The sequence below is a fragment of the Mus musculus genome, chromosome 6, assembly GCF_000001635.26.
Source record: "Mus musculus strain C57BL/6J chromosome 6, GRCm38.p6 C57BL/6J".
NCBI lineage: Eukaryota > Metazoa > Chordata > Mammalia > Rodentia > Muridae > Mus > Mus musculus.
In genome coordinates this window covers 15370001-15396361 of record NC_000072.6, presented here as the reverse complement: position 1 = coordinate 15396361, position 26361 = coordinate 15370001, and the positions used below count along the sequence as shown (strand labels likewise).

Here is a 26361-nt window from a genome sequence, read left to right as displayed (position 1 = left end):
ATCATAGTTTTGAAATATGCCTTTAGAACACAGTATGAACAGTAGGATCATTTAAACTAATACTCATGTGCAAACCATATGTATACATACATACAAATATTCCTAGTAGCTACAGTTGATTTGAAAAATCCTGCTCTGCAACAGTGTTTGCTAGCAATATCCTTACATAATTATGGTAGGCCTTTAATAAGTGGGTATTATATCAGATAGAGAGATATGAAAACTAACATATTTCTGAAATATGTAATCATCAAATTAATCTCAATTAAAACAACAGCATGAAAGCACTCAGAAGCTTAGCACTCTGTAATAAAAATGAAGATGAAAATCCACATGTGCTCAGATAAAGGCCAGGAACATTGCCATACTTTGGTCTTCTATTTTAAACAGTGCTATAACTACTTTTATGTTTCTTTGAAAAGAATATGCCAACGTATTTGGCCCAGCTAGGCAAATATGTTATTACATGACAATAGCACCAATCTACTACATGTTCCTTTGGGTACAGAGTAGTTTGTGTATATAAGTCATTTCATTATAAAATTCGATACTTAATCTTCAGATTTTAAAAACAACTTTTCTTTTTTAGAAATTATTGGATTATACACTTTATGTAAATATTTGACAAGATCTGACTTGGAAGTGATGTGCCTAAGCAAGTGGAATTAAGTTATAAAATATAGCTGGATGTTTCTTATGGAAGCACAGTTTAAAAAAGAAGACAGAACTATAAGCAGAAACACTATGGTGGGAAGTTATCTCACACAATGTAATATTGGCAACAAAAGACAATGACTTTCCTGTATACATTCCCAGTTAGATTTATTTTAGAAACTATCAAAGTGAATTCATTTTGATATATTCACTAATCCACCTCAAACAAAAACACTTTCAAATTTCAGATAATTAAAAATGTAGCTGGGCGTGGTGGCACACGCCTTTAATCCTAGCACTCAGGAGGCAGAGGCAGGTGGATTTCTGAGTTCGAGGCCAGCCTGGTCTACAAAGTGAGTTCCAGGACAGCCAGGGAAATACAGAGAAACCTGTCTCGAAAAACCAAAAAAAAAAAAAAAGTGTGTATTATACACGTTTTTTCTTTAGTTCACATTTTAAGTGTATCCTTAGAAGTTAGAAAGTAGTTGAACATTATGTAATCAAGAATATAGATGACCAGAGTTTCCTTTTGTATTGTTGTGGCATGATGGGGTTAGTGAATGTTCTCATAACTGGAGTTAATTCATAATATATTATTTATCAATTTATGTCAATATAATCATTCCTTGTACATTCATGGAAAACTTAATTTCTTTAGGCATGCTCTCTATTCATATCCAGTATACTGGTGGCGTTTTTGACATCATTTTATAGCTTAAAAGAATAAAAAGGTCAACAAAAATGATTTCTCTTTCAGTTGCTCTCCATACAGTTTTGTCCCTGTTCATTTCCAGTTTGTCAACTGTGGAGATAAAATAAGGGTGTAAGCAGAGAGCGCAGCGCAGGAGGCTCACCTGTCCCGCCTTGCATTCAGAACTGAAGACTGTCCGTTCACTATGGAATGATGTGTGATGGGTGGTGATGCTTTGGACGTGGTGGAGGAGGTAGTCGAGGAGGAATTGTTAGTCGTGAGGTCTAGCCCTCCATGCTTGATGCCGTTGTCTTCCATACTATGGACTCCAGTCACTTCTTTCCATAGTTGCTGAATCTCAGCAGGACTTAAGCCAGCTATAAAAGGAAAGAACGTGCCACTGATATAACAAGGTACCATACTCAAGAGCTTCAGAAAGGATTAGCAACATCACCAACGTGGATACATGATAAAAATACTCTTGTACCCCCAATACTAAAGGTGTTTTTTCATCCCAAACAATACGTTATTTATTTTAAAACAGCAATTTGAAAACAGTACTGGGGAGAAGAGGTTTGGGAAATGTATGGTTGATAAAAAAAAATCTACTCATCTTCTATTTATAAATTAGATATTAAAACTTGATTAGTAGTATTAATGAGGAGGTGAAAGAAATTTTATAAATAATATACTAAAAGAGCAAAAAAAAAACCCATTACAAACAGGTAAAAACAAAATAACACTCAATGGGAGACAGGAGAGAAGGGAGAGAGAAAGAGGAGGGGGAGGGAGAGAAAGAGAGGGAGATAGAAGGGAAAGGAGAGAGGTTGATACTGGTTAGGACGACGATGACTACTACTACTACTACTACTACTACTACTACTACTACTACCACTCTACTACTACTACTACTACTACTACTACTACTACTACTACTACTACTACCACTCTACTACTACTACTACTACTACTTACTACTACTACTACTACTACTACCACTCTACTACTACTACTACTACTACTACTACTACTACTACTACTACTACTACTACTACCGGTTGATAAAAATCTCAACTTCTCACTTTAAACAATTTCCTGGTTCAGATTCTTTGTGTTTACCTGACAAACAAGAGTGAGACCAGCAAGCTTGGTATGGTCTTTTGATTTTGACTATTATTTTAAAGAAACATTTTGAAGTATCTTAAATGACTGTTTTCTTTCTTTCTTTCTTTCTTTCTTTCTTTCTTTCTTTCTTTCTTTCTTTCTTTCTTTCTTTCTTTCTTTCTTTCTTTTCTTCTTTTAAATGCTTGCATGCATTGCCTGTGCTCACAGAACTTGAACACATTAAAGCTGCAATTTAAATTTAGGCTACCCATTCCTAACACAAATGCTATCTCTAACAAATAGCCACTTGCAAATGAAAAATTAATTTTCTGAAAGGGACTTTCACAGGGGAAACAAACCAATCTTACGAGCAGATGATATGCCTAGCAGTAGATTGCTAAATGAACTCAATTGCATCTTTTGGGGTTCTTTGTCTCATAAAGATGTGTCAGGGCATTTTTTCTTTGTATATATCATGGATTCTGATTTTGTGTTTCTATGGGATTCCTATGTGTGAATGTGTGTCCAACTACATGTGTTTCTTGTACTTTGTCTTTAGCTCTTTTTCTTCAATTTGTTTGCTTGGTCCCAGTCTGACGTTTTTATTTTATCTTATTTTACTTTGTTTTATTATTATTATTATTATTATTAATCTTTAGATGCTTGATTGTTTTCTAATTAGAAATAGAAAGGTTGGAGATGCATAAGAGAGGAGGACAGAGGCATTAGGGGGAGCTAGAGGGGGGAACCATACTCAAAATATATTGTATAAAAATACTTTAGATAAAGTTATTAATGAATGAATGAATGAATGAATGCTGAGACAAAATGATGGACCATCTAGAGACTGCCATATCCAGAGATCCATCCGATAATTAGCCTCCAAACAATGACACCATTGCATACACTAGCAAGATTTTGCTGAAAGGACCCTGATATAGCTGTCTCTTGTGAGACTATGCCGGGGCCTAGCAAACACAGAAGTGGATGCTCACAGTCAGCTATTGGATGGATCACAGGGCCCCCAATGGAGGAGCTAGAGAAAGTATCCAAGGAGCTAAAGAGATCTGCAACCCTATAGGTGCAACAACATTATGAACTAACCAGTACCCCAGAGCTCTTGACTCTAGCTGCTTATGTATCAAAAGATGGCCTAGTTGGCCATCACTGGAAAGAGAGGCCCATTGGACACGCAATTTTAATTTTAATTGCTATCATTTATTGAATGCATAATATATTCTGAATCTTTAGCAAATGGTTTATATTCCTGAATCCACTGACCCTCACTGCAGGTCAGGATTTATAATATACAGGTAAGCAGAAGGTCCACCTTCCAATGGCCCTTAGATCCAAACTCTGTGCTCTGGAACACTAGGTGGTGCTACCTTTAAAATTATATACAGATGCATGGATATAACCAAAGTACAGCAATGCCAGTGGCTGTGGTGATGGCCGTCTATCAAACGATGCGCAGGGAAGGGTTTTCTGGGCTAGGAAAGAACACTATAGCTAGATAACAGAGGATGCAGGGGAGGAGAGTGAGCACTATTCTCTACAGAGAGTGATAAAGAGCCAGTAGCCAGAATTCTCACTGGCCCAGTTGTAACTCTTTGCCAAATTATACTTCATGATGGTAACAGTAAATTGCCAGGCATAGGACAATTCCAGTTTTGTTAGTTTATCCAAAGCTATCATTTTGATAATTTTTGATCCGTAATATTTTAAGGAACAATCTGAGATAATAAAAAAGACAGGATAACTTTGGCTTTCTAAAGTTATTTTAGAATAACTTCATGTTTTTTCTGTTAAGATATGTGTTTTTCTAATGGTATATATCTTTTTTGCTGTAGAGAAAAACCATTTCATATGCAAATCACTAACTGTTGCTTTAATGGTAGCGTTGACTTGGAATCATGAATCATTTCTGACCATAACTTTTTAAGGCCTGTCTGAGGCTATAGGGTGTCCTAATAGCAGATCCCCCAAAGCAAAGCTCTTTCCTTCTCAGAATCTACATAACTTCAGTATCCCAAACTGTAGCCTCCCTTTCCCATCTGCTAACTGTAGCCTAGACAGCAACAAGAGCTTCATAGTCTCTTCCCACTTCTACCTGCCTTGAATTATATGATTTGCTCTTCATACAACAGACAAATGATCTATTTCAAAGTTAATTAAGACATGTCCATTCTCAGGCAAAGTCCCTAAGGCTGTTTTCCAACACTTAGATACAAAGCAAAACCAAGAAAAACAAACAAACAAAAGCCCATCCTTTACTGTGACCCTCCACTGTATGGTATTTCTTCTGTCTTTTGCCTGGTCTCAGCTATCATCTCCAATTTTCTTTTCATTATAGCTACCTGGTACTTCTGTTCTGTTGCAAACATTTATGCATGTTCTGGCCTCTTCTCTGGCTATTCTCACAGCCACATCCACTCTCACAGGGGAATTGCCCAAGGTGTTCTCCTTCCCTTCTCTTAGACAGCTTGAAAGTTACTCCGACCCTAGTCCTGAGAGGTCGTTGGCCACAGCGGCCACAAATATCCTCTTCCTCCTGTTTCACATTATTTCTTGACTATCAAGACTACTTTTACTTAAAGAATATTAACTTAGCTTCTGCAACTATGCAAAGACTGGTCAATTATGCAAAGAGCTATGGCTCTTACTGTCTGTCTCTCCCTCTCGATCTTTCTCATCTCTCACCCTCTCTCATTACGAAAGTGTCACTCTTCGAAAGTTTGTCTGACAAACAAGATCAGGTTTTTCTTTTGCTGTCATGTCCCAGTGACTTGAACAGTGCCTGGTATATGTCCAATAAATACAGTTGATCTCTTTGTTTGCAATGGAGTAATATAGTTCCTGAAGACCTGCTGATTGTAACATTGAAGCTTGGTTGCCTTCATGAGGGTGTTATGTACAGGCATTGCTACCAGTAAGATCAATGTCTAAAGAGTTACAGATGGTACTAATGATACTTGATATGCTTACTATGCAAATACTTTGAAAGACTACAGCAGTTAGTTATGTTGTTGATTCTTAGTTTATGTGCTTTGTTAATAATTTGGTTAATACAAGTATTCACTTGCATTTTAATGATTTTCATAGATGTTTTTGTATACTATTCTTTTGTATACTATTCTTCTAAAATGGTATCAAGGGCTAGGTCCTTAGTAGACCTCAGAAAGATTTGATGACTAACCTGCTTACCATTAAGGCACTGGTTCTTAGTTAAATATAGAAAAAAAATCTATGATTTTCAATTATTTTTTTTTCCATTTTTTATTAGGTATTTAGCTCATTTACATTTCCAATGCTATACCAAAAGTCCCCCATACCCACCCACCCCCACTCCCCTGCCCACCCACTCCCCCTTTTTGGCCCTGGCGTTCCCCTGTACTGGGGCATATAAAGTTTGCAAGTCCAATGGGCCTCTCTTTCCAGTGATGGCCGACTAGGCTATCTTTTGATATATATGCAGCTAGAGTCAAGAGCTCCGGGGTACTGGTTAGTTCATAATGTTGTTCCACCTATAGGGTTGCAGATCCCTATAGCTCCTTGGCTACTTTCTCTAGCTCCTCCATTGGGAGCCCTGTGGTCCATCCATTAGCTGACTGTGAGCATCCACTTCTGTGTTTGCTAGGCCCCGGCATAGTCTCACAAGAGACAGCTACATCTGGGTCCTTTCAATAAAATCTTGCTAGTGTATGCAATGGTGTCAGCGTTTGGATGCTGATTATGGGGTGGATCCCTGGATATGGCAGTCTCTTCATGGTCCATCCTTTCATCTCAGCTCCAAACTTTGTCTCTGTAACTCCTTCCATGGGTGTTTTGTTCCCAATTCTAAGGAGGGGCATAGTGTCCACACTCAGAACTGAACAAAGAATTCTCACCTGAGGAATACCGAATGGCAGAGAAACACCTGAAAAAATGTTCAACATCCTTAATCATCAGGGAAATGCAAATCAAAACAACCCTGAGATTCCACCTCACACCAGACAGAATGGCTAAGATCAAAAATTCAGGTGACAGCAGATGCTGGCGTGGATGTGGAGAAAGAGGAACACTCCTCCATTGTTGGTGGGATTGCAGGCTTGTACAACCACTCTGGAAATCAGTCTGGCGGTTCCTCAGAAAATTGGACATAGTACTACTGGAGGATCCCGCAATACCTCTCCTGGGCATATATCCAGAAGATGTCCCAACGGGTAAGAAGGACACATGCTCCACTATGTTCATAGCAGTCTTATTTATAATAGCCAGAAGCTGGAAAGAACCCAGATGCCCCTCAACAGAGGAATGGATACAGAAAATGTGGTACATCTACACAATGGAGTACTACTCAGCTATTAAAAAGAATGAATTTATGAAATTCCTAGGCAAATGGATGGACCTGGAGGGCATCATCCTGAGTGAGGTAACACATTCACAAAGGAACTCACACAATTTGTACTCACTGATAAGTGGATATTAGCCCCAAACCTAGGATACCCAAGATATAGGATACAATTTGCTAAACACATGAAACTCAAGAAGAATGATTTTCAACTATTAGAAATGGTAGCAGATAATACAAGTAAGAAATGGTAGCTACCCAATGAAGTGGTGCATTACCATAGTCTCAGTATACTTAAACAGTCCCACACACATGCTGATCACAGCTCCGAGCAGCATCATAGTTCTGGAAGCAGGATTCTGATTAAGGTTCACAGTGATTCCAGAGTCCAGGTTACCCCAGAGGCTGAATTTCAACATAAAAACTATTACCTTGCCTTTGAGACAAAATTTTCCATCTATCAATTGCTTAAAGGCTACTTAATAGACACAAAACAACGTGTGATTATTAAACCACAGGCCAGTCAACTTGTACAGTTGAGAATGTTTTATGAGTTTGGGACTCTTAAGGTTATTTTTTTCCAACTGTAACATGAAATTCTGTTAGATTCAGAATCTGCCAATCTGGATATTTTGAGGGTTCTAAAGCTCTAATATGAACTGAATGAAAAACATTGAAATGTCCAGAAATAAACAACAACAACAAAAAAACTAGACTCAGTTTTTATCTCAAAATTTTCCGTAAATATTTGAAAAAATGATAAACTCGTGCTGAAATTATATTAATTTATATTAACATTTAATATTAGGTAAAGACTTTAGAGCTGTAATTGATCTGTACTCTATGTCCCCAAACACAGTTCATTGTTTGTTTGTTTTTTAATTTGATATTGCCATGTGATCTTGTCAGGTCTTTCAAATCTTGCATTTTCTAAACCCAGATTCCTGCTGTATACTTGTCTTTGGCTAAAACATGCCCCCTGCAGCTTTCCCCAGCCACTGTAACAGACACCACACATGCCACTCTTCTCTGCACTCACTGGTCTAAGAACACCTGAAGGAAATTAGTACACAGTATCTCAAACCAAGTTTACTAGATTTTAGAAGGGTTAGAAATAATACTGATGGTGTGAGGCACTGGACCCCCACGGTGGGCATTGTTAGACACTTTGGTGTAGATTACTTAAATGACTGCAAACCTGGTACAAGGAGGAGAGTCTCACTCGTAGGTCATTCCCTACATGATTGCTTCGTGGCACTTCTTCTCTGGCCTTATTTAAATGCTCTACTGTATTACTGTATTCTCTGTTCTCTTCACTCAGAAAAGAGTTTCAGTTACATAGAACATTAGTGTCCTGACAAACATATTCTAGGGAGCCACGGGTTAGAATATTAAAGAATAATAATCAACTCAAATATCCAATGAAGATGATTCAGTTTCTCTGAACCTATGTCAAAGACGAAGTGAAGTTCTAAAACCCTCTGTTGAGCACGAGGCTTTCAAAGTCCATGGCGACAGGATGTGGGGCAGTACTCTTCTCCTTTTGACATGATGGCTTGAACCTGGTCCCTATTCACTGCTCTACTTAGGAATAACCATTGGGGAAATGTTTCCTCAAGATTCAAGTCAATTAAAGAAGAATCACTACATGAGCGTCAGGTCATGAAGCAGAACAGGTGATTTAATCATACTCCTTTGATCCTTTATTCTGAGTCTGTGGGGTAAATATGGGGTGCCAAAAATTGTGCTAGGAGTTAATTATAATCTAATAATTCATGCATATATTTTACAACCTTGAAGTAAACACAGAATTTCCAGTGGTTGTCCTCATAATTAAATGTTATGCTTATGCTTCTTACAGTAAAATAAGTGATTCTTTAATATCCTTTCTTCTATTTTCAGAAATTATTTTTTTAATGTTCACTAATTTTTGAAGGTCTGAGGAGATGGCTCAATTGATAAAGTGCACGCCATATGAACAGGAGAACTTGAGTTTAGATTCCTAACTCCCATGTAAAATTCCAAGTTATAGGCTAGGTTGATGGCTTAGTGGGTAACACCTGAGTGCTTGCTGTGTAAGTGTAAGGACCTAATTTCAAATCTCCAACATCATCAAAAGCCCAGTGTTGTTACACATGTCTGTAACCCCAGCACTGTGGGAGGTAGAGACAGGAATGGCTAGGGCTTCCTGGTCAATAGCATGGCTTCTAGTGCAGCAAAGGACTTTATATTCTAGAGCTTGATATTGCACAGTATTGGCTATTTACCTCTGGTATCCAAGTGTGCATATGGGTGTAAACACATACACTGATACCCACACCTATACACATGTCAGAGAGAGAGAGAGACAGAGACAGAGAGAGAGAGAGAGAGAGAGAGAGAGAGAGAGAGAGAGAGAGAGAGAGAGAGAACCTCATTGGACAGCCAGTCTAGCAGAATCAGTGAGCAATATGTTCACTGAGATACCCTGACTTAAAAAGGAACAAGATAGAAAGTAATAAAGACAATAGAATCAGCCCTTTGACCTCCATGTATATGTATGTATAAATATGTGAACAGACACACACATATGCATTCACATGTGCACACACATTTGTATACAAAATCAAACATCATATATATGCACATACATACAAAAAACCTGTATACATTATGATACAGTGTAAATCTACTCAAATATCTAATTAATGAAATATCTAATAGTACTTTGCAAAAATTCTAGGGTTATACAAACATAATAAAAATAAAGTGTAGTAGAAATAATTGTATCATTAAAAATGTACCAAGACAAGGTGATATGGGGTAGTAGTGGTGGACACCTTTAATCCCAGCACACAGGAGGCAGAGGCAGGCTGATATCTCTTGGTTCAAGGCCAGTCTAGTCTATAGAGGGTTACAGGACAGCCAGAGCTACACAGAGGAAACTTGTCTCAGACAAAGCAAAGCAAAACAAAAAAAACCCACAACACAACAAAACAAAACAAAACCACACACACACACACACACACACACACACACACACACACACACACCCATCCAAGCAATCAAAGAAACCAAAAAGACAAGTTGACATCAACATTTTGAATTCAGATATTTTTATGTTCTGTCCATGTTTTTGAAAGGCAAGGTTTTTCTGTGTTGGTCTGGCTGTCTGGTCCAGGAACTTGCTCTGTAGATCAGGTCCACCTGAGACTCAGATCTACCTGCCTCTGCCTCCCTAGTGCTGGGATTAAAGTTGTGTGCCACTACATCCAGCTGTATTTTCGACATTTTAATCTTAATATTTTTTAAAACGTTTCATACCTATGTGGCCATAGTAACTGTGCTGCGGAGAAGACTCTGTTCTAGAAGGGTCAATTCTCTAGCAGTCCTCTCCCCCAGAAGACAGAGCGAATGTCTGCAGCATCTTTCGGATGTCTATGTGCTTGTTTAAACTCAGCCAATCAAAAATATTGTTATGTTTATTAAAAGCATCAACAAACATAACACTCATCTTTCATGTGTGTGTGTGTGTGTGTGTTGTGTGTGTGTGTGTGTGTGTGTGTGTGTGAGAGAGAGAGAGAGAGAGAGAGAGAGAGAGAGAGAGAGATACAGAGACCGAGACAGAGAGAGAGAGAGAGAGAGATCAGGGGCCCATCAACTATCTACTTTAACTAAATGTTAAACTAAACAAACTAAACAAACTAAACAAATATTTACTTAAGATGAAGACCCAAAGACATATATCTCTACCAAAGGATACAGGCATTCCCCTCTATACTTAAAGATGGAAAAAGAGAAAGTTGGAATTGATAATTTTCCTACTTGTCTTTTATAGGCTAAATTGTTTTGAAGCCTGAAACTATCTTTAAGTATTTCAATCAAGATTCAAAATTTGTTAAGTGGAGTATTTCTTCAAAGATTAATGAATTAAATAGAATAAAATCCATTTCAGGCTGGGTTTTCACTTGTTCTTGATCTTGTTAAACATGTGAAATTGGATCTCAACAAAAAAACCTACTAAGCAAACAGATAAATCTATTCTAATGTAGCAATGCTGCTTTCCAAAACAATTCTATAACAAATTGTAAAGTTCTAGAATTTAATCTCAATCTTTCTTATTTACATTGTCAAAATTAAGTTTACCCAGTAATTTCTATTCATTATTTACAGGCTATTTTCTATGAATAAAGTAAACAAACTTTGCAAGCAACCTCTTTTCCTTTTCTTTTTTTCTTTGTTCCTTCCTTTATTTTTTTCTTTTAGAAAGGCTCTAACTATACAGTGCTGGTTTAGAATTCACTATCTACTAAGGTGACTTTGAACTCACAGTAATTCACCTGTTTGTACTTCATGAAAGCTTGGTATAAAAGTAATCACGCCAAAGTTTATGAAGCCTGGTATGGATGTCTCCTCAGAGGTTTAGCTAGAGTCTTGCCAATGTGGATGCTTGCAGCTAACCATCAGACTGAGCACTTGGACCCCAATGGAGGAGTTAGGGGAAGGATTGAAGGAGCTGAAAGGGTTTGTAACCCCATAGGAAGAACAACAATATCAACCAACTAGACCTCCCCTTCCCTCCCAGAGCTCCCTGGGACTACACCACCAACCAAAGAGAACACAGGGAGGGCCCCCTGGCTCTTGCTGCATAAGTAGCAGAAGATGGCCTTGTCAGGCATCAATTGGAAGGGGAGCCCTTGGTCCTGTGAAGGCTTGATTCCCCAGAGTAGGAGACTGGAGGGCAGTGGGGTGGGCATGGGTGGGTAGGTGGGGGTGCACCCTTGTGAAGGCAGAGGGGAGAGGGGCAGGGCTGGGGATTCCTAGGGGAAACGGAGAAGGGGAATAACATTCAAAATGTAATTAAACAAAATAACCAATAAATTTTTTAAAGTATATTTAAATTTAATTAGTTGAACGAATATCTGCATATTAAGCTCCAAATAAAAACCACCAAGGTGTTCTGCATGCTGTGCACTGCTTTTATTTTTTTTTTTTCTATTGCCATTATTTTTAAACCTTGGTTTTATCTGATGACCTGAAAAATGCCTAAACACTGACTGTGCAAAAGATGCAGGATACAGAGTTGTGAGGTATCCAGGTCACATGTCTGATTTTGGTGACAACTGAGTTAATCTTGAGTACACTCCTAACTCAGCATAAAGTCGCTATTAAAGATTTCATACTCTGCATTATCTGACAGCTCACTTCTTCGCAGCTCTCCTACTTCTACCAGGGATGAAATCAAAACAGTGGTGTCTACAACCCAGTGTGTATTGATCGGCAATTGAAATCTTACATCTTAAATCACTGGCATATCTATAAATTATGTGAAACAGAGTGAGATAAAACTTTCACCCCACGTTCCTGCCCATAAACAGCAAGACGTCTCTAGACCTCTCAGTGTTGGAAACTGTGGAGAGTAACAAAATCTAGAGTTGATGCTTTTCCCACCTTAACTGTGCGCTTATCACTTGTGACTGCTGTTGAGTTTTGCACAAGGAGCTGTGGTAGGAAAATTACCCCTCAGAGTTTCATAGACAGGACATTCATTATCATAGTAAATCTCAGCCACTTTACAATAAGGGTTTAACCACTTATTAGGACAAGTTTCAACTTTGTTTTTGTTTGTTTGGCTGGATGGCTGTTTTTTTGTTTGTTTGTTTGTTTGTTTTTGTTTGTTTGTTTGTTTTTTGTTTTAAGACAGATTTTCTCTATGTAACTGCCCTAGCAGCCTTGGAAACTTTCTAGACCAGGCTGGTCTCAGACTCGCAGAGACTGTCCTGCCTCTGCCTCCTGAGTGCTGGGATTAATGGCAAATGTCACCATGCAAGACTAAGATTTAACTTTTTTACTTATAGGGGGCAATTTGGAACTTCCCCTTGCCATATCTAAATCACTAGTATCACTTCTTCTCTGTTCGAAGGTCACCAATAATTAAAATAAAGGTATAGGAAACACACGTCCTAGGATCCCACAGTAACAGATCTAATACTGAAGAGGCTTAAGTTCATGGGGAATAGAGAGTATACATATCATGCTCTATGTAGATATGCTTGACAGAGATGTGGTTCACATAGCAGTAGGGTGAAAAGGCATGCTGTGAAACTTCATCATACTGTTTCAGATGCTGAACACTTTAAAATCCATTCATTCTTTTTGGAGTTCTCTAGTATACTGGAAGGGGGAGGGCATACAGTTAACTTCAAGTAACTAAAGGCAAAGAAAACTAAATTTTCAATAAATCACAGTAATAATTAATAATTAAATATGTTATAATATTAATTATTAAAAATATTATGTAATGAAGGTATTCATTATATAAAACTGCCAAATAAAATTATTTATTTAGATGCACACTATAGATTAAACATCTTTATAATTAGTATACTTGAGACTAATTAACAAGTTCATTATTTTGATTTGATTTCTGTAATCTGCTGTCACTCCCTCTTAATAAAAACTATGTATATGTTTAGAGACATTAATGTAGTCATGCATTATTTTATAAATCCACGAGCATAATAGTATTTATGACTTAAATGATTAATTAAAATTTAAAAGAGTGCATGTTAAACTGGTGAAATATATTATGCAACTTTAGGGAAAAAGTTCTACAAATCTATTCTGTCAAAATTATGAAGTATTATTTCTGATATTTATATACATTTAAATGGTTTCAGAAATTATAATTTAAAGTGGCCAGAGGAAGTTGTGTTAAATCATGGAGATAAATAAATTATGTCATATTTTTGAAGACATAATGAGAATATAATCCATCAATGTATGGTAACCCCATTTGGTTTTCATGTGATTATTATTCATGGCCAATCAATCAATAAATCAAAAGCTCAGTGCAAGGTGAACTGAAAAACTGATAATGAAAGAATTGAAAATTATTTTACCTGAAGTAAAAAGCAGCTAAGATAGATGGCTTGGGGCCTATATTATTCAATAATTGCATCTTTACTATTTCTCACTATGATTTTAGATTTACATCATAGTGATATGATATTATAGTTGTCCCTCAGAATATATACTCTGAAAACACCAAAATCTGTCATGATGAAATTGTAGTTTTCTCTATATGTCTATGACTACATCTCTCTCTCTTTCTATCTCTTTTTCATCTGTCTATCTCTATCTCTTTATGTTGATTTCTAACTCTATGTCTTTATCTCTATCTATCTCTAGACCTGTAACTCCAGCATGACAAATTTTGATATATAGGTATCTATACCTATGTATCTATATATAGGGATATCTATAAGTGATATATAGATCTATAGGTATATCTATCTATTATATAGATAGAACATATATTAAATACACCATTGTTAATTATTATTAACATTATGTTAATAATTATGTTAATGCTATACAAATATTTGTTAGACTGTATTTCCAGGGGCAAATGGTGAGAAAGGAGTCTGTACACTCTCAGCACAATCCATTTTTATCCCATTAGATTCATAGTTGGTTGAATCCATGGCTATAGAATCCTAGAGTTTGGGAAAGTGGAGCATTCATGTTCATGGAGGTTTGGTATTAAACAAACTCAGCCTGTGTTTGAATTATGGTTCTCAGAAATGATACATTGCACATTTAATAATTAAGAAATGTATGATAAGGGTTGCAGTTAATGTTCATGATGCGGTAGCATCAAGAGCAGTGGCCACATCACCCTTTGAGGTTTGAGCCAAGATTGTTCAACTTCATTATTTCTCCTTTATTCATGGAAAACTATCCTTGTGACACCAAGCTTTTTTTTCTTAAGTATGAATTTTCTAAGCAGATGTTGTTGCTTGGGCTTGTACGTCTAGCATTTTCAGGGCTGAGCTAGAAGAATTACTCATGTGTTCAAGGCCAGTTCAGTACTACATAGTGAATTTCAAGCCACATTTGATACAGAGTGAGACCCTGTCTCAAAAATAAAAGTTTATAAGTAAATCTGCACAAACTAAGCTTTGCTTTTAGAGTCTTTATTTTTCAAAATTTCACCATTATGAACATTTAGTTTTTATAAGTCCTGTGTCAATTAAAGTAGGAAAAATAGTGAAATATAATTCTATCCCAAACTAGCTCAGCAATAAGAGAAATTTTCATTTGAAAATGTCTGAAATGTTTATACAATAATAAAATGCCTTACTTGATCTGACTTTTGCTTGAGTCGAAAGAATCCAATTGAAAATTTATTTTAAATATGAGATTTAAGATTTATAAAGCAATTTGAAAGATATTACTACAGTAAAATTAGGCTAAATTATGATTTACTTTCAAGAAGGTTCTAAATGAAGATTTGTTTCACTTGTACTAAAAATACCAATGAGAAAAACTTATTTTTTTCTCTTTGTGTTTCTATCAACAGTTTGTATCAAGACTGTCCACACTTGCATTGAATTAATTTATAAATGTCCTTTGTAAATCTTACTTCTTCACTTTTCTTCTGAGCATACTTATTTTTCTAAAGAACCATAATTCATGAATGGAAAGTGTGTTTCTAAGATGATACTGAATATCATTCCACTTCTTTCTAAAGTAAGTATGAGAAGTGGGTCTATGTCTGGGCTTTCTTTCAATAAGTAAACTTTGTTATTTTGGATTTCTGAGGAATGTTCCAGACAGCTGAATTATAAGACCTCAGTTAAATGAAAAAGGAAAACCCGTGGGAAGCTATGTTTGACAAAGGAAAAGCAACTTCACCAATAAAAGAAAATGTGCATTGTGATATTATTAATTTTATTGGCCACCAAACAATGGTCATATGTAATGTAAATACTGGATTTTGTTTATCTGACTTCACTTTTTATATTAAATTGTTCTTGCTTTTCATGAGCGTGTCTTATAGAGTAAACTGTGTGGCAAACACCAGTGTGAGATAGATTCCTCTCTGACAGAAACAATGAACTTGAGTTAAAGTCTACTTGTATAAATGAACTTTGTCATGATACGATTCAAATGCAAATTAGGTCATCCATTCATAAAGATTAACAATACTTGACTTTTGCCTTAATTGACAATTAAGCCATGTTTTTTCTATCTTCCTTAAACTTCTTTGTCCCACAATTGTTAATAATGTGCATATATATATATGTGTGTGTATATATGTATATATACACATATATACATATACAAATATATATATATATATATATATATATATATATATATATATATATATACACACACACTCAGACCTTTCATATATATAAATAATATGCTCAATAGCATTTAAAACTATAGTTTACATTGTATGTACAGGAAAGTTGGGGAAAGGTTAGTACTGTAATCCCATGACAAAGTGGACTTCCCAATCATAGAGCTAACAATTGCTCTACAGATGCACAGAACTTGTCTCTTATTTGTGATTTTAGTTCCTAGACTAGAAATCCGTGTTTTCTTCAGTTGTCTACCAAAACTCATTATCAGCTCATGGTATATGGAGATCTGCTGCCCTTGCTAAGCCATTCTCCTGTATAGTCAATGGTGCTTGAATTATATTGCCTTATACATTATTCGTGCTTGTAAGACTAATTGACATATATTTAATACTTAAACAAATATTAAGATAGTTTTACTCTACATTTGAAAGTAATGTGTGGTAGAGTTTCTGAAACTATATAGAAAGTGGGTCAGGTGACCATGGTGGCACTAACGCTTTCCTACTAACTTTTAGGACATTAACGAGAATACCTCAAGGTATAAAATATCTCCACAAGAGCATGAGATGCTAGAAAGTGCAAGAGCAGACTGGCGTATTTGTAGCATAGCCTCTGTACCTTGAGGCAGCGACTGGACAGGAAGGGCTGCTTGGCCGGGTGGGATGGAGATGAGGCCCTGGCGCTGAAGGCTGAGCAGATGTTGTTGCTGCTGTAGCTGCTGCATTTGGAGAAGCTGCTGCTGGAAGACGAGCTGCTGCGCCGCCAACTGCTGCTGCTGCTGTTGCTGCTGCTGCTGTGGGTGTCAGAAAACCCGACCCAATCAACAGCAGAGAACGAGGCGCGTACAAACCACGCTCACACACACACACACACACACACACACACACACACACACACACATATGGAACGACGTGCCCCTTTCCCTGCCCACAAGTGTTCTTGATCATTCCATGGTCAAAGTCCAGAAGCAGACCATCAACAGCCTCTAGGTATTCAGCTGCCTGCTTCCTGGGAGGTAAACAGCACCAGAGAACCAGAAACTCTCTCTAATGGTAGTGGGCAAGCAAGGTTTAAAGACAGAAACTAACAAATTTCCGCTATCTAGAAACTAGTTCATCGCCCATGACTGTAAGTTTATTTAGACAAAAAGATTAAAACGTCCTAGAAATGATCCACTTCCGCAATACTCTCACTGTTTCCCAACTGAGTAAATTTGATGTGTGGAGGTCCACAGATATGATTACTAGTGATCTATCAGTAAACTTGGCTGGAGCTCCCCGGTCAGGCACATTAACTCTCTCACTCTTCCTCTGCTTCTTCCTTTGAATACACTAAAGGCAGAATTATATGCAAGTCCCCCCAAAAGTGCTCTTATTATGAAGAAAAGTCTAACTTCTAGTCTTGTGAGGCATTACTCTACAAACCAGAGTTCTTTGGACTCGGGAGAGTAGAAGATGGCAGGCACACTTCAGAGGAAGACAAGCTGTGTGGAAGACCTTTCCTTTTTAGTTTGGGGAAAAGAGAAACTTCTGATGCGCTCACTGGAAAACAGACTGCATAATGGAGCAAGTCATGTGGATTGCCCAAAGCCTCTGAGAAATAAGGGAGCAATTTCTATTCTGTAGTTGATGGCTGTCTGAAATTCTATTCACAAATCCAAACAGAAACAAAACCTCAGGAGGTCAAAACTGTTTCCTGTACGTTTGCATAATGGGCAGCTTGAAGACAGCAACCCTGATACCTGCTGATCAATTTAACTACTTCAACATGTTTTGTTTGTATTATGTTTATATGTGATGCAGTTTGCTGACAAGCGCAAGCTAGGCCAGAGAAGCTGGCTTGTCAGTTTGATTTATGAGCATATCAAACGGTAACTTTCTACTCGCCACTCCAAACCTACCCTAGCAGTTCATTAATCAGGAGGCTGTGACTTTGAAATCTGTGCTCAACCAGTTTTTCTCTCAGTCTCCCTGCCCCCAACAATGGGCTAAATTTGCATGCGTGTTCTCTGAGCTGTATGACTGAGAAAAAATAAGGTTCCCTCACCAACTTGGATTCTCAGTGAATACAGGATAATCAGTACTTTGTCCAGCACACAGCTTGCTCTTTGTACACTGTGATTCATTAGTGAACATTAGACGACAGCCAGCAATGGATTGTGACTCTCAAGTCCCATGCTACAAAAAAGGAGAGCATGAGAGTCTCACTGTCACTGTTATTAAGCTCAGTAAAAATATAGAACACTGCATCTTTGACAGCAAGAGCCTTGTTACAGGAAGATCTGAGACTATCCTTGACTCTCAAAGCGCCTTCTCAACCCCATGCTATTATATATCAATGAAATAACTAGATCCTACCTCTTTTGCTTGCTTTCCAGGATGCTGTTGCTGTTGCTGCTGCTGTTGCTGCTGCTGCTGTTGCTGTTGCTGCTGCTGCTGCTGTTGTTGCTGCTGCTGCTGCTGCTGTTGCTGCTGTTGCTGCTGCTGCTGTTGCTGCTGTTGCAAAAGCTGAAGATGTAACTGTTCTTGCTGTTTCTTGTAAAACTCTTGTAGTTGTTGCTGAATAAACCATTTTGACTTTAATAAATAAAGGCAAAAGTTTCATGTATTATAAATGTCCTAAACTCTTCTAGACTGACACATGGTAGGGTAGCCATTAAGATTCACCACATGGGAAAAAATGCATTGGGTTTAAAGAGACAGCTCTACATACTACACCCCCCTCAAAGCATCTCAGAACATTTCCAATCCAGAATTCAAACAATCCTAAACAAAAAGGTCCAGAAAATCTGTACTCTGAAAGCCAGAAGTAAACATTCTGAATGATTACATCTGAAGTCCTGTCCCAACCTAAGAACAGGCTATGCCTTACCCCTTACAAGGATCAAATGTTAAGTTCCACCAAAGTGGGATGTTAAATTCTTATCAGAAAACAGCCTCATCTCTCAGTGTTTTAGCAGAAGGGATGCTAGAAATCTGTGCAGCTTGTAGGCACAAGTAGAGGCCATAGTAAGTACGCCATTAAGACTTCTGGTAAAATATGATTTTCATCATAAAAAGCAAGTATCATATTTGGAATCTATTTATGGATATTCAATCCTTCAATAAGTAGAAGGGCTCATTGTATGTATTATCAAAAAATACTATGAAGCAGATTCTTCCATTATTAAATAAAGACTATATCTTGTGTGTGTGTGTTGCTTTCAGCATGTGCTGTCTGCAAAGTGGCCTTTTTCCTACCTATTAGAACTAAAGGGATTGCTAAAGTGTTATGGATTTAAAAAACAACAATTATGTGGTATCTTGGTATACCCCTTGGCAAGTCTAAAAGCAAGTGTCCCTAAGAATCTGATTATCCCAAAACTGATTCTTCTGCTTGCTTTCAACTTTGTCCTGTCTCTGCCCTTGTTCTAGACTCGAGTACTTTCAAAGAGAATGAGGAACTTAAATGCCTGTATGCACCTCCGCAAGGACAGCCACGGCAGGTCTGTTGTAGCATGCTGATTGGTTGCCTCTGTAAGTGGAGGCCACACTGTCTAATAAGCCCATTGCCCTGCCGGCAGGCAGAATGTGCCCTCCTTGAGCTGGACCAGAACACCAAAGCAGGTGACCCACATTACCTGCTGCAACATCACAGCTTGCTGCTGCTGGAGGAGGGCCTGGAGCTGCTGAGGAGACAGGACCTGCTGCTGAAGAATCTGCTGCATCTGCTGAGGGGTGATCACTTGGGGAGTCATCATGGCCACCGACACGGGCACCTGGCATGGAGAGAGAGGGAAAGGGCTGTCATAGCTCGGGAGCTGCTGATCTTTGCACGACCCTATGATATTGTTCTCGAGCTAGTCACCAACAATGGCCCCAGTGGTATATATGTCCTGTTGTGTAACTCTCTATTACTCTGACAATAGTTTTCCAGAGGCATCAGAGCTCATGGGGCTCCCACGTCAAGCTCATATTTCAAATGTACTTGCACAAAGGTGTTGGAACTTCAGATAATATAGATGGAAATAAATGATCTCATGGCAATAGTTCCAGAAGCTATCATTGAGAATCTTTTCAATGCTGCACTGCTGTAACTAAAAGCCTTTGGAAATGCTTAAGCCGGCGTGGTGGCGCATGCCTTTAATCCCAGCACTTGGGAGGCAGAGGCAGGCAGATTTCTGAGTTCGAGGTCAGCCTGGTCTACAGAGTGAGTTCCAGGACAGCCAGGACTATACAGAGAAACCCTGTCTCAACACCCACCCCCCCAAAAAAACCAAACCAAAACAAAACAAAAAAACCTGTATAATCAAACTAAAGTGCTAAACAATTAAAATATGCATATGAATAACTGGAATTTATAGTTGTACTATATATATATACATATATATATAGTACAAATTATATATATATATATATATATATATATATATATATATATATATATATATATATATATATATATAATTTAATACTGTCCTATAACAAGCTCTTGTGAACCAGGCTAGCCTGTAACTCACAGAGATCCAATTGCCCCTGTCTCTGGAATGGCAGAATTAAAAGTCTACACCTGACAACCAGAGTGAAATCTCAAGAATCCATCACACACACACACACACACACACACACACACACACACACACACAATATAACTAAAAAGATAAAAATAGCACACAGTGATAAATATGAATAATCATGTGTAGTAAGCGATATAGGAGTTTTTAAAGATACATCTTCTCACCACAGCCAAAGTTATACTTAAAAAGTCCAGAAATATGAAGATTACTCAAAGATTCTCCATTATAACAATAACAGCAAGCAATTTTTTTCTAAACTTTCTTATTCTATTTTCTAAAAGCTTTTAGGATGAAAGAGGGAAAAGGCAATATGGGACAGAGAAAGATACAGAGGAAAAGGAAGGAAGAGAAGAAACTAGATAAGAAAAAGTATCAGGGAGAACATTCTAGAGAAATAAAAGATACAAAGAAGAAACAGGAGTAGAGTAGCAGAGAAGCCCAGGAAAGTCTTGGGCCTCAGAGGCACATGCTCAGAGCAGTGAGGGTCGCTCTGCTAAGGGTCTTGCTTTTTACCAAGCAGCACAGAGTCAAACTGCATCCTTTCAGAAAATATTCACTTTGTTTTCTGGGGAAAAAAATCACTTTTATTATAAATAAAAGCTAATATTTATATAAATACACAATTTAGAACATATTTACAGGATAATGTTTCTTTGAAAACAGAAAATGATTAATTGGCAAAATTCAAAATTTAATAGTAATTTTGAATGTAGTTCATATTTTTCTAATCTGACACTTGACAATAGAAAATGAGAAATTATTAATGAAAACGTGGTCATAAGTGGAAATAATGAAAAAGAAAAGAATTCCAGGGTGAATTTCTTCTACCTCAAATGATCGAAAATAAAAATACTTTCATTTTTAACACTATGTATTTTCCATTTTGGTGAGTAAAAAAGCAGATTAATTTGATTCATTTTTATGTCAAGGAAAAGAAGCAGTGTGCCAAAAATACTTCAGTGATTTTCAAAACTATTTCTGAATTAAAGAATATAGATTCATAGCATGTAGCACCGTGAAGTGAATGAGTGACCTAAAGTCAGTCAGTTGGAGACTGAGAAACTGAGATCAGGAGCCAAAGGCCTGCCTTCCTAATCAAGAGTAAGAAGTGGCTCTGATGTGCTCTGGGTGCTTTGTCATTTAAAATGTTAACATTGTCAGTTTAATCACTTGTTCTTTGATAAAAAAAATAGATTTATTAAAATAAATTGTTGGGGGGTGGAGTTCATGCTACAAAAAATTTATCACTTTCTAACAGTCATTGAACTTACAGTCTCATCAAGGAGTTGGGAATCAGACAGCAACTCAGGATCAGAGAAAGACATTGTACAGTTTCATCTCATGAGTGCTAATGTAGGCAGATTAGATGGAAGCCATCACAAAGACAGAAGAAACCAAGCAGGAAGGGAGGAAGGGAGGGAGAGATAGAGGGAAGAGATGGAAACATGTAAGAAAGGAGAGCAGACAGGAAGGAAGGAGGAAGGCAGGGAGAGGAAGGAAGGAAGGAAGGAAGGAAGGAAGGAAGGAAGGAAGGAAGGAAGAAGGCAGGGAGAGAGGAAGGAAGGAAGGAAGGAAGAAGGCAGGGAGAGAGGAAGGAAGGAAGGAAGCGAGGGAGGGAGGGAGGGAGGGAGGGAGGGGGAGAGGGAGGGAGGGAGGAAGGGGGAGAGGGAGGGAGGGAGGGAGGGAGGGAGGAAGAAGGCAGGGAGAGAGGAAGGCAGGAAGGAAAGAAGGAAGGAAGGGAGGGAGGGAGGGAGGGAGGGAGGCAGGGAGGCAGGGAGGCAGGGAGGGAGGGAGGAAGTGGGGGCACATTGGTATGAAACACACATGTTTGCACATAGCATAAATACGCACCTTCCGTGAAGGTGATCATTTTGAGACTCTTACTGTCTTTCTTGTCTAACAGCCCCTCGTTGCTTATTCCTTGTTATTTATTCCCTTAAATCTCTGCATTTCTCCAAGTAAAAGTGCTCTGTGTATAATACTTACGAGTGCACATTCTAGGGCAATTCTATGAATGGAGGCGTGCCACAGTGTTCCCAAGCTCACAGTTGGCTTCCAGCTGATCTACAGGACAGGACTTTGTAATTCTTTCTATGCTACTGTGACTGGATTGGTATTTGGCCAAAGTAAACTGTCTGCTGTCTTTACAACTTCAAAGATTAGTAGTCAGTTCTCTCACTGTGCAGAATAATTTAATTTTTGAGCTTCTAATGACTTGTGAGTTTCTTATAGACTGCTATGACACATATGTATATTCCCACATCAGGGCCATGTGGAAGTTACACATGCATAGTTCGGATATATGGGATGCATTCACATTTTAATTAGATTCTGGCCTCTGAAAAGCTGCCATCTAAAAGATAATGCATGTCAAATTGAATTCTCTACTTTCCTAAATTTGTACCAATACACAGCATAAAGTTCATATAAGAGGTAGGAAAACATGTCTGAAGGATTTCAAACATTTAGTGAAAACTGATAAATCCCAATATAAATGTGTGCATGTGTACACAACACACACACACACACACACACACACACACACTAAATAAAACCAACCAACCAAACTAAGTAACCAAAACCCATCACTATCAATTACATCTTGTGTTCCTACTTTTCAGTAGCCTTATGTGAAAATAGATACAATTTTCAAAATTCCAAAAATATCCATTTTGTGATTAATTTTAACTGACACATTTTGTTTATTACATGTAGAATACTCTAAAATTGTTTGCTTTTAGCTACCAGGAGTACATAGGAACCCACAATCAAAACAAAGAATGTGTGTAAAAATCTTGGTATTACACTATTTATCAATATTCAGAAAAAAGTATCAGATTTAAAAAATCCTAGATTCACATGTAGCTATGGATTTCTCTACAGGAATTCACAGAGAGTTTTAAGCTTAGTATTAACTGGGCAACATAATTACTACTAGCTATAAAATTTGATACCAGCAAACATTCCAATGACTGTGTAGTTCTTCCAATGACCTCTAGTTCACTAAACGTGTGGCAGAGGTAACTCTCTTAAGACCTGTGACACTTTCCACCAGGGAGGCAGGTGAAAGTCTGATGGGCATATCTTAGTGGGTATACTAGTAAATCCCAGTAAATATTGATACTAGTCGAGCTCCTTAAGAATAAAGGCTGAGGCTATGGAGAGCTCACAAAAAGGGATCTATCATGACTGCCCTCCAAAAGATTCAAGGAAAGTCAGATGGAGATATTTGCAACCAACCAACGGACAAAAGCAGCTGACCCCTGTTGTTGACCCCTGAAGCTGAGGAGAAGGGCAACTCTGTAGGAGGACCAGGAGTCTCAATTAATCTGTACCTCTGAGATCTCTCAAACACAGCATACAGCAGCTGATATGAGCCCCCCAACACACATACAGTAGAGGACTTCCAGGTCTGTGTTCATTCAAAGATGAAGCACCTAACCCTTAAGAGACTGGAGGTCCCAGGGAGTTTAGAGGTCAGGTGGGGTGGGAGTGGGAGCACCCACATGGAGATGGGGTGGAGTGGGGAGGAGGGATGGGATGTGGTCAGAGGTTGGATGAGGAGGGGCATGGATGGAGTATGGAGTGTAAAAAGAAATAAATTAAAAATAAAATAAAATAAAATAAAAAGAATAAAGGAAAGGAAACAGCCTACATTTCAGGGAGAGATTTCCCTTTTTCTCTCATCTTATGGTTAGCATATTGACAGATCTAAACCTTACAGTGAGCCTGCCAAACATGAAACCTCATTTATCTTTATTTGGTCACCAGATAAATTAAGCAAGATCTTACAGCTTTGGTCTACCAACAAGTACTAGATAATGGAAGGCAAAGATATAGTTACATAAACTAAAAGGAGGGTAGAAAAAGGTTGAGATTGTCTAGTGATGAGTCAGATGCTTAAAGGAAAAATAAGGCATTGTTCTCCAAAGGGTAGGTGATAATAACACCTTTAGCTTATTTTAAAGAACATATATAATAAAGGTATTTGTAAATTCTTCCGACTCCTCGTTGAAAGGGTCAGAAAGTTGTTAGGACAGACATACTGCCAAGACCATGTCTCTCAAGTCAATCTAAAATGTGAATGTAGGAATCATAAAAAGGAACAAAAACTATGTTTGACAGAAGCATGGTACCTTCTTACAGCAGAGCATCATGGCAGCCTTTCAGCAAGTGTTGGGTTTTCACATTAAACACATTACTTAGTTAAACATCACTACTATGTGTGAATAAACATCCCTACTATGTGTGGGTGATTGAAAAGGTTTTCAGCATTATGTCAGTCTAGTCCTTTAGTAAGTATGAGATGGGAAATGTAGTCATGACCTGGACATGAGTGCTACAGTGGAAATCATCATTTCTAGGTTACGGTGTCCACTACCCGCAAGCTCACAGGCTCCTTTATTGTTTGCTTCAGATCTTCAGACAAAAAGAGTTCTGACCTCAGCACTTAAAAAAAAAAAAAAAAAAAAAGTGACTCCTTGTGTAATCAATGCAAAACAGGGATTCACATTATAGTTTTGTTCCCATCATGACATACAAGGGTAGGAAACGTCTGTCCTTCTTGATCAATGCTTTGTGCTCTTTCCAGCTTTACTCCTGCAGTTTACTGTCGTGTAAGGACTGATCTCACTCAATTGACAGGTTTGGACCAAATTCCAGGCTTGGTTGCAGGTCTAGTGTCTATCATAATCACAGCTTTCCAAAAGCTTCCTGGTTTTGGTCGTATTCAAAAGAACTGACAATGACTTGAGTGGCATTCGCAGGCTTTTATCAAGTACTGAACAGAGTATGTAGAGAGACCTGGGGTGGACAGTGCCCACTGCTCTTTAATGCAGTCTCTTAGCACAGGGAAAGTGTGACAGGGACAGCAGAAAGAGCAGCAGAGTACAGGGACAGCTGTGAGCATCCTTCGTGTCACTATCCACCACTGCTTATGTGCACCCATTATTTTTAAGACACTGATTTTAGTGATTAGTCATGTAGCTTCGGGAGGCAGAGTTTGCCCAACTTTACCCTTCTCATAGTTTCAAGTCAACATCCTACTGAGATTTTAGCCTTTTCTTTAGTATTGGAGGAGAATCAGGCTGTTCATATAAGCCGGTCACAGAGGCTACAAACGACTGATATATAATATGCTATACCACATGTTTAAAGGCCAGAAAAAGCAACTTCTAATCTCACCCTGGCTAATCAAGCTGCTCAGATTATTTTACATACTTCTTTGGTTTAGGCCTTGACATGCCCTTGTTTTCCTTTCTTCTCAAAGCTAAAGTTCCTCTCTTTGATTAGCTGAAACATTTGCATGGTCACTACACATTTTTCATTTTATAAATCATTATGCATTAGCAGTCTTGATCGCCTAGCTTGACTAATCCTGACGAACTGAAATCACAGCTGAAGGTCAAACTCCATCCCGCTGCACATTCATATTCAAACAAATCTGAGGCATTGTTCATTAGAGCCTTCACATCATTGGCAAGAAGCTACTGCAGATCTCACCCGCACTCGGTATTCTTCGCAAACTTAACCTACACAACGGCAACGCTTAGACAGATAAGAGCAGAATACAAACAAAATCAATAACACTTTTCAACTGAAGTGCCTGGTTTTATTTTAAGTTGTAAAACCCAGAATATCATCAGTAATTACATACAACAGTCGAGTGTTCAGCTAGTCCAGGGGAGAGATATACCCTAAAAGAGGTATCTTCATAAACAAACTGCTTTCCCTTCATTATGTTTACAAACTCAAATGTCCCTGGAAGCAGCAAACCAGATGTATTCTCTGAAGTCATCGTCTTCCTCAGAATTAGTAAGACTGGTTTTCTGGAACTGCACTAACAACACCTCCTGTTTATTTGTCCTGTGTTCACAAATATTTCCTTTTT

At 38.0% G+C, this 26361-nt stretch overlaps 1 protein-coding gene across 4 annotated transcripts in view; it reads right to left on the bottom strand.

Moving 5' to 3' along the window:
* The window catches only part of Foxp2 (forkhead box P2), a 540629-nt gene that overhangs the window by 45616 nt on the left and 468652 nt on the right, over positions 1-26361 (bottom strand). For 2 of the 4 annotated variants that reach the window (NM_053242.4, NM_212435.1), the window contains 4 exons: positions 19536-19673; positions 18274-18474; positions 16535-16709; positions 1509-1722 (listed from right to left, as the gene is read on the bottom strand). In NM_053242.4, the coding sequence (NP_444472.2) occupies positions 1509-1722; positions 16535-16709; positions 18274-18474; positions 19536-19673 (728 nt within the window). Of the gene's footprint in view, positions 1-1508; positions 1723-16534; positions 16710-17657; positions 17661-18273; positions 18475-19535; positions 19674-26361 lie in introns of all 4 variants that reach the window. The other 2 variants (XM_017321341.1, NM_001286607.1) reach the window with 2 other exon arrangements.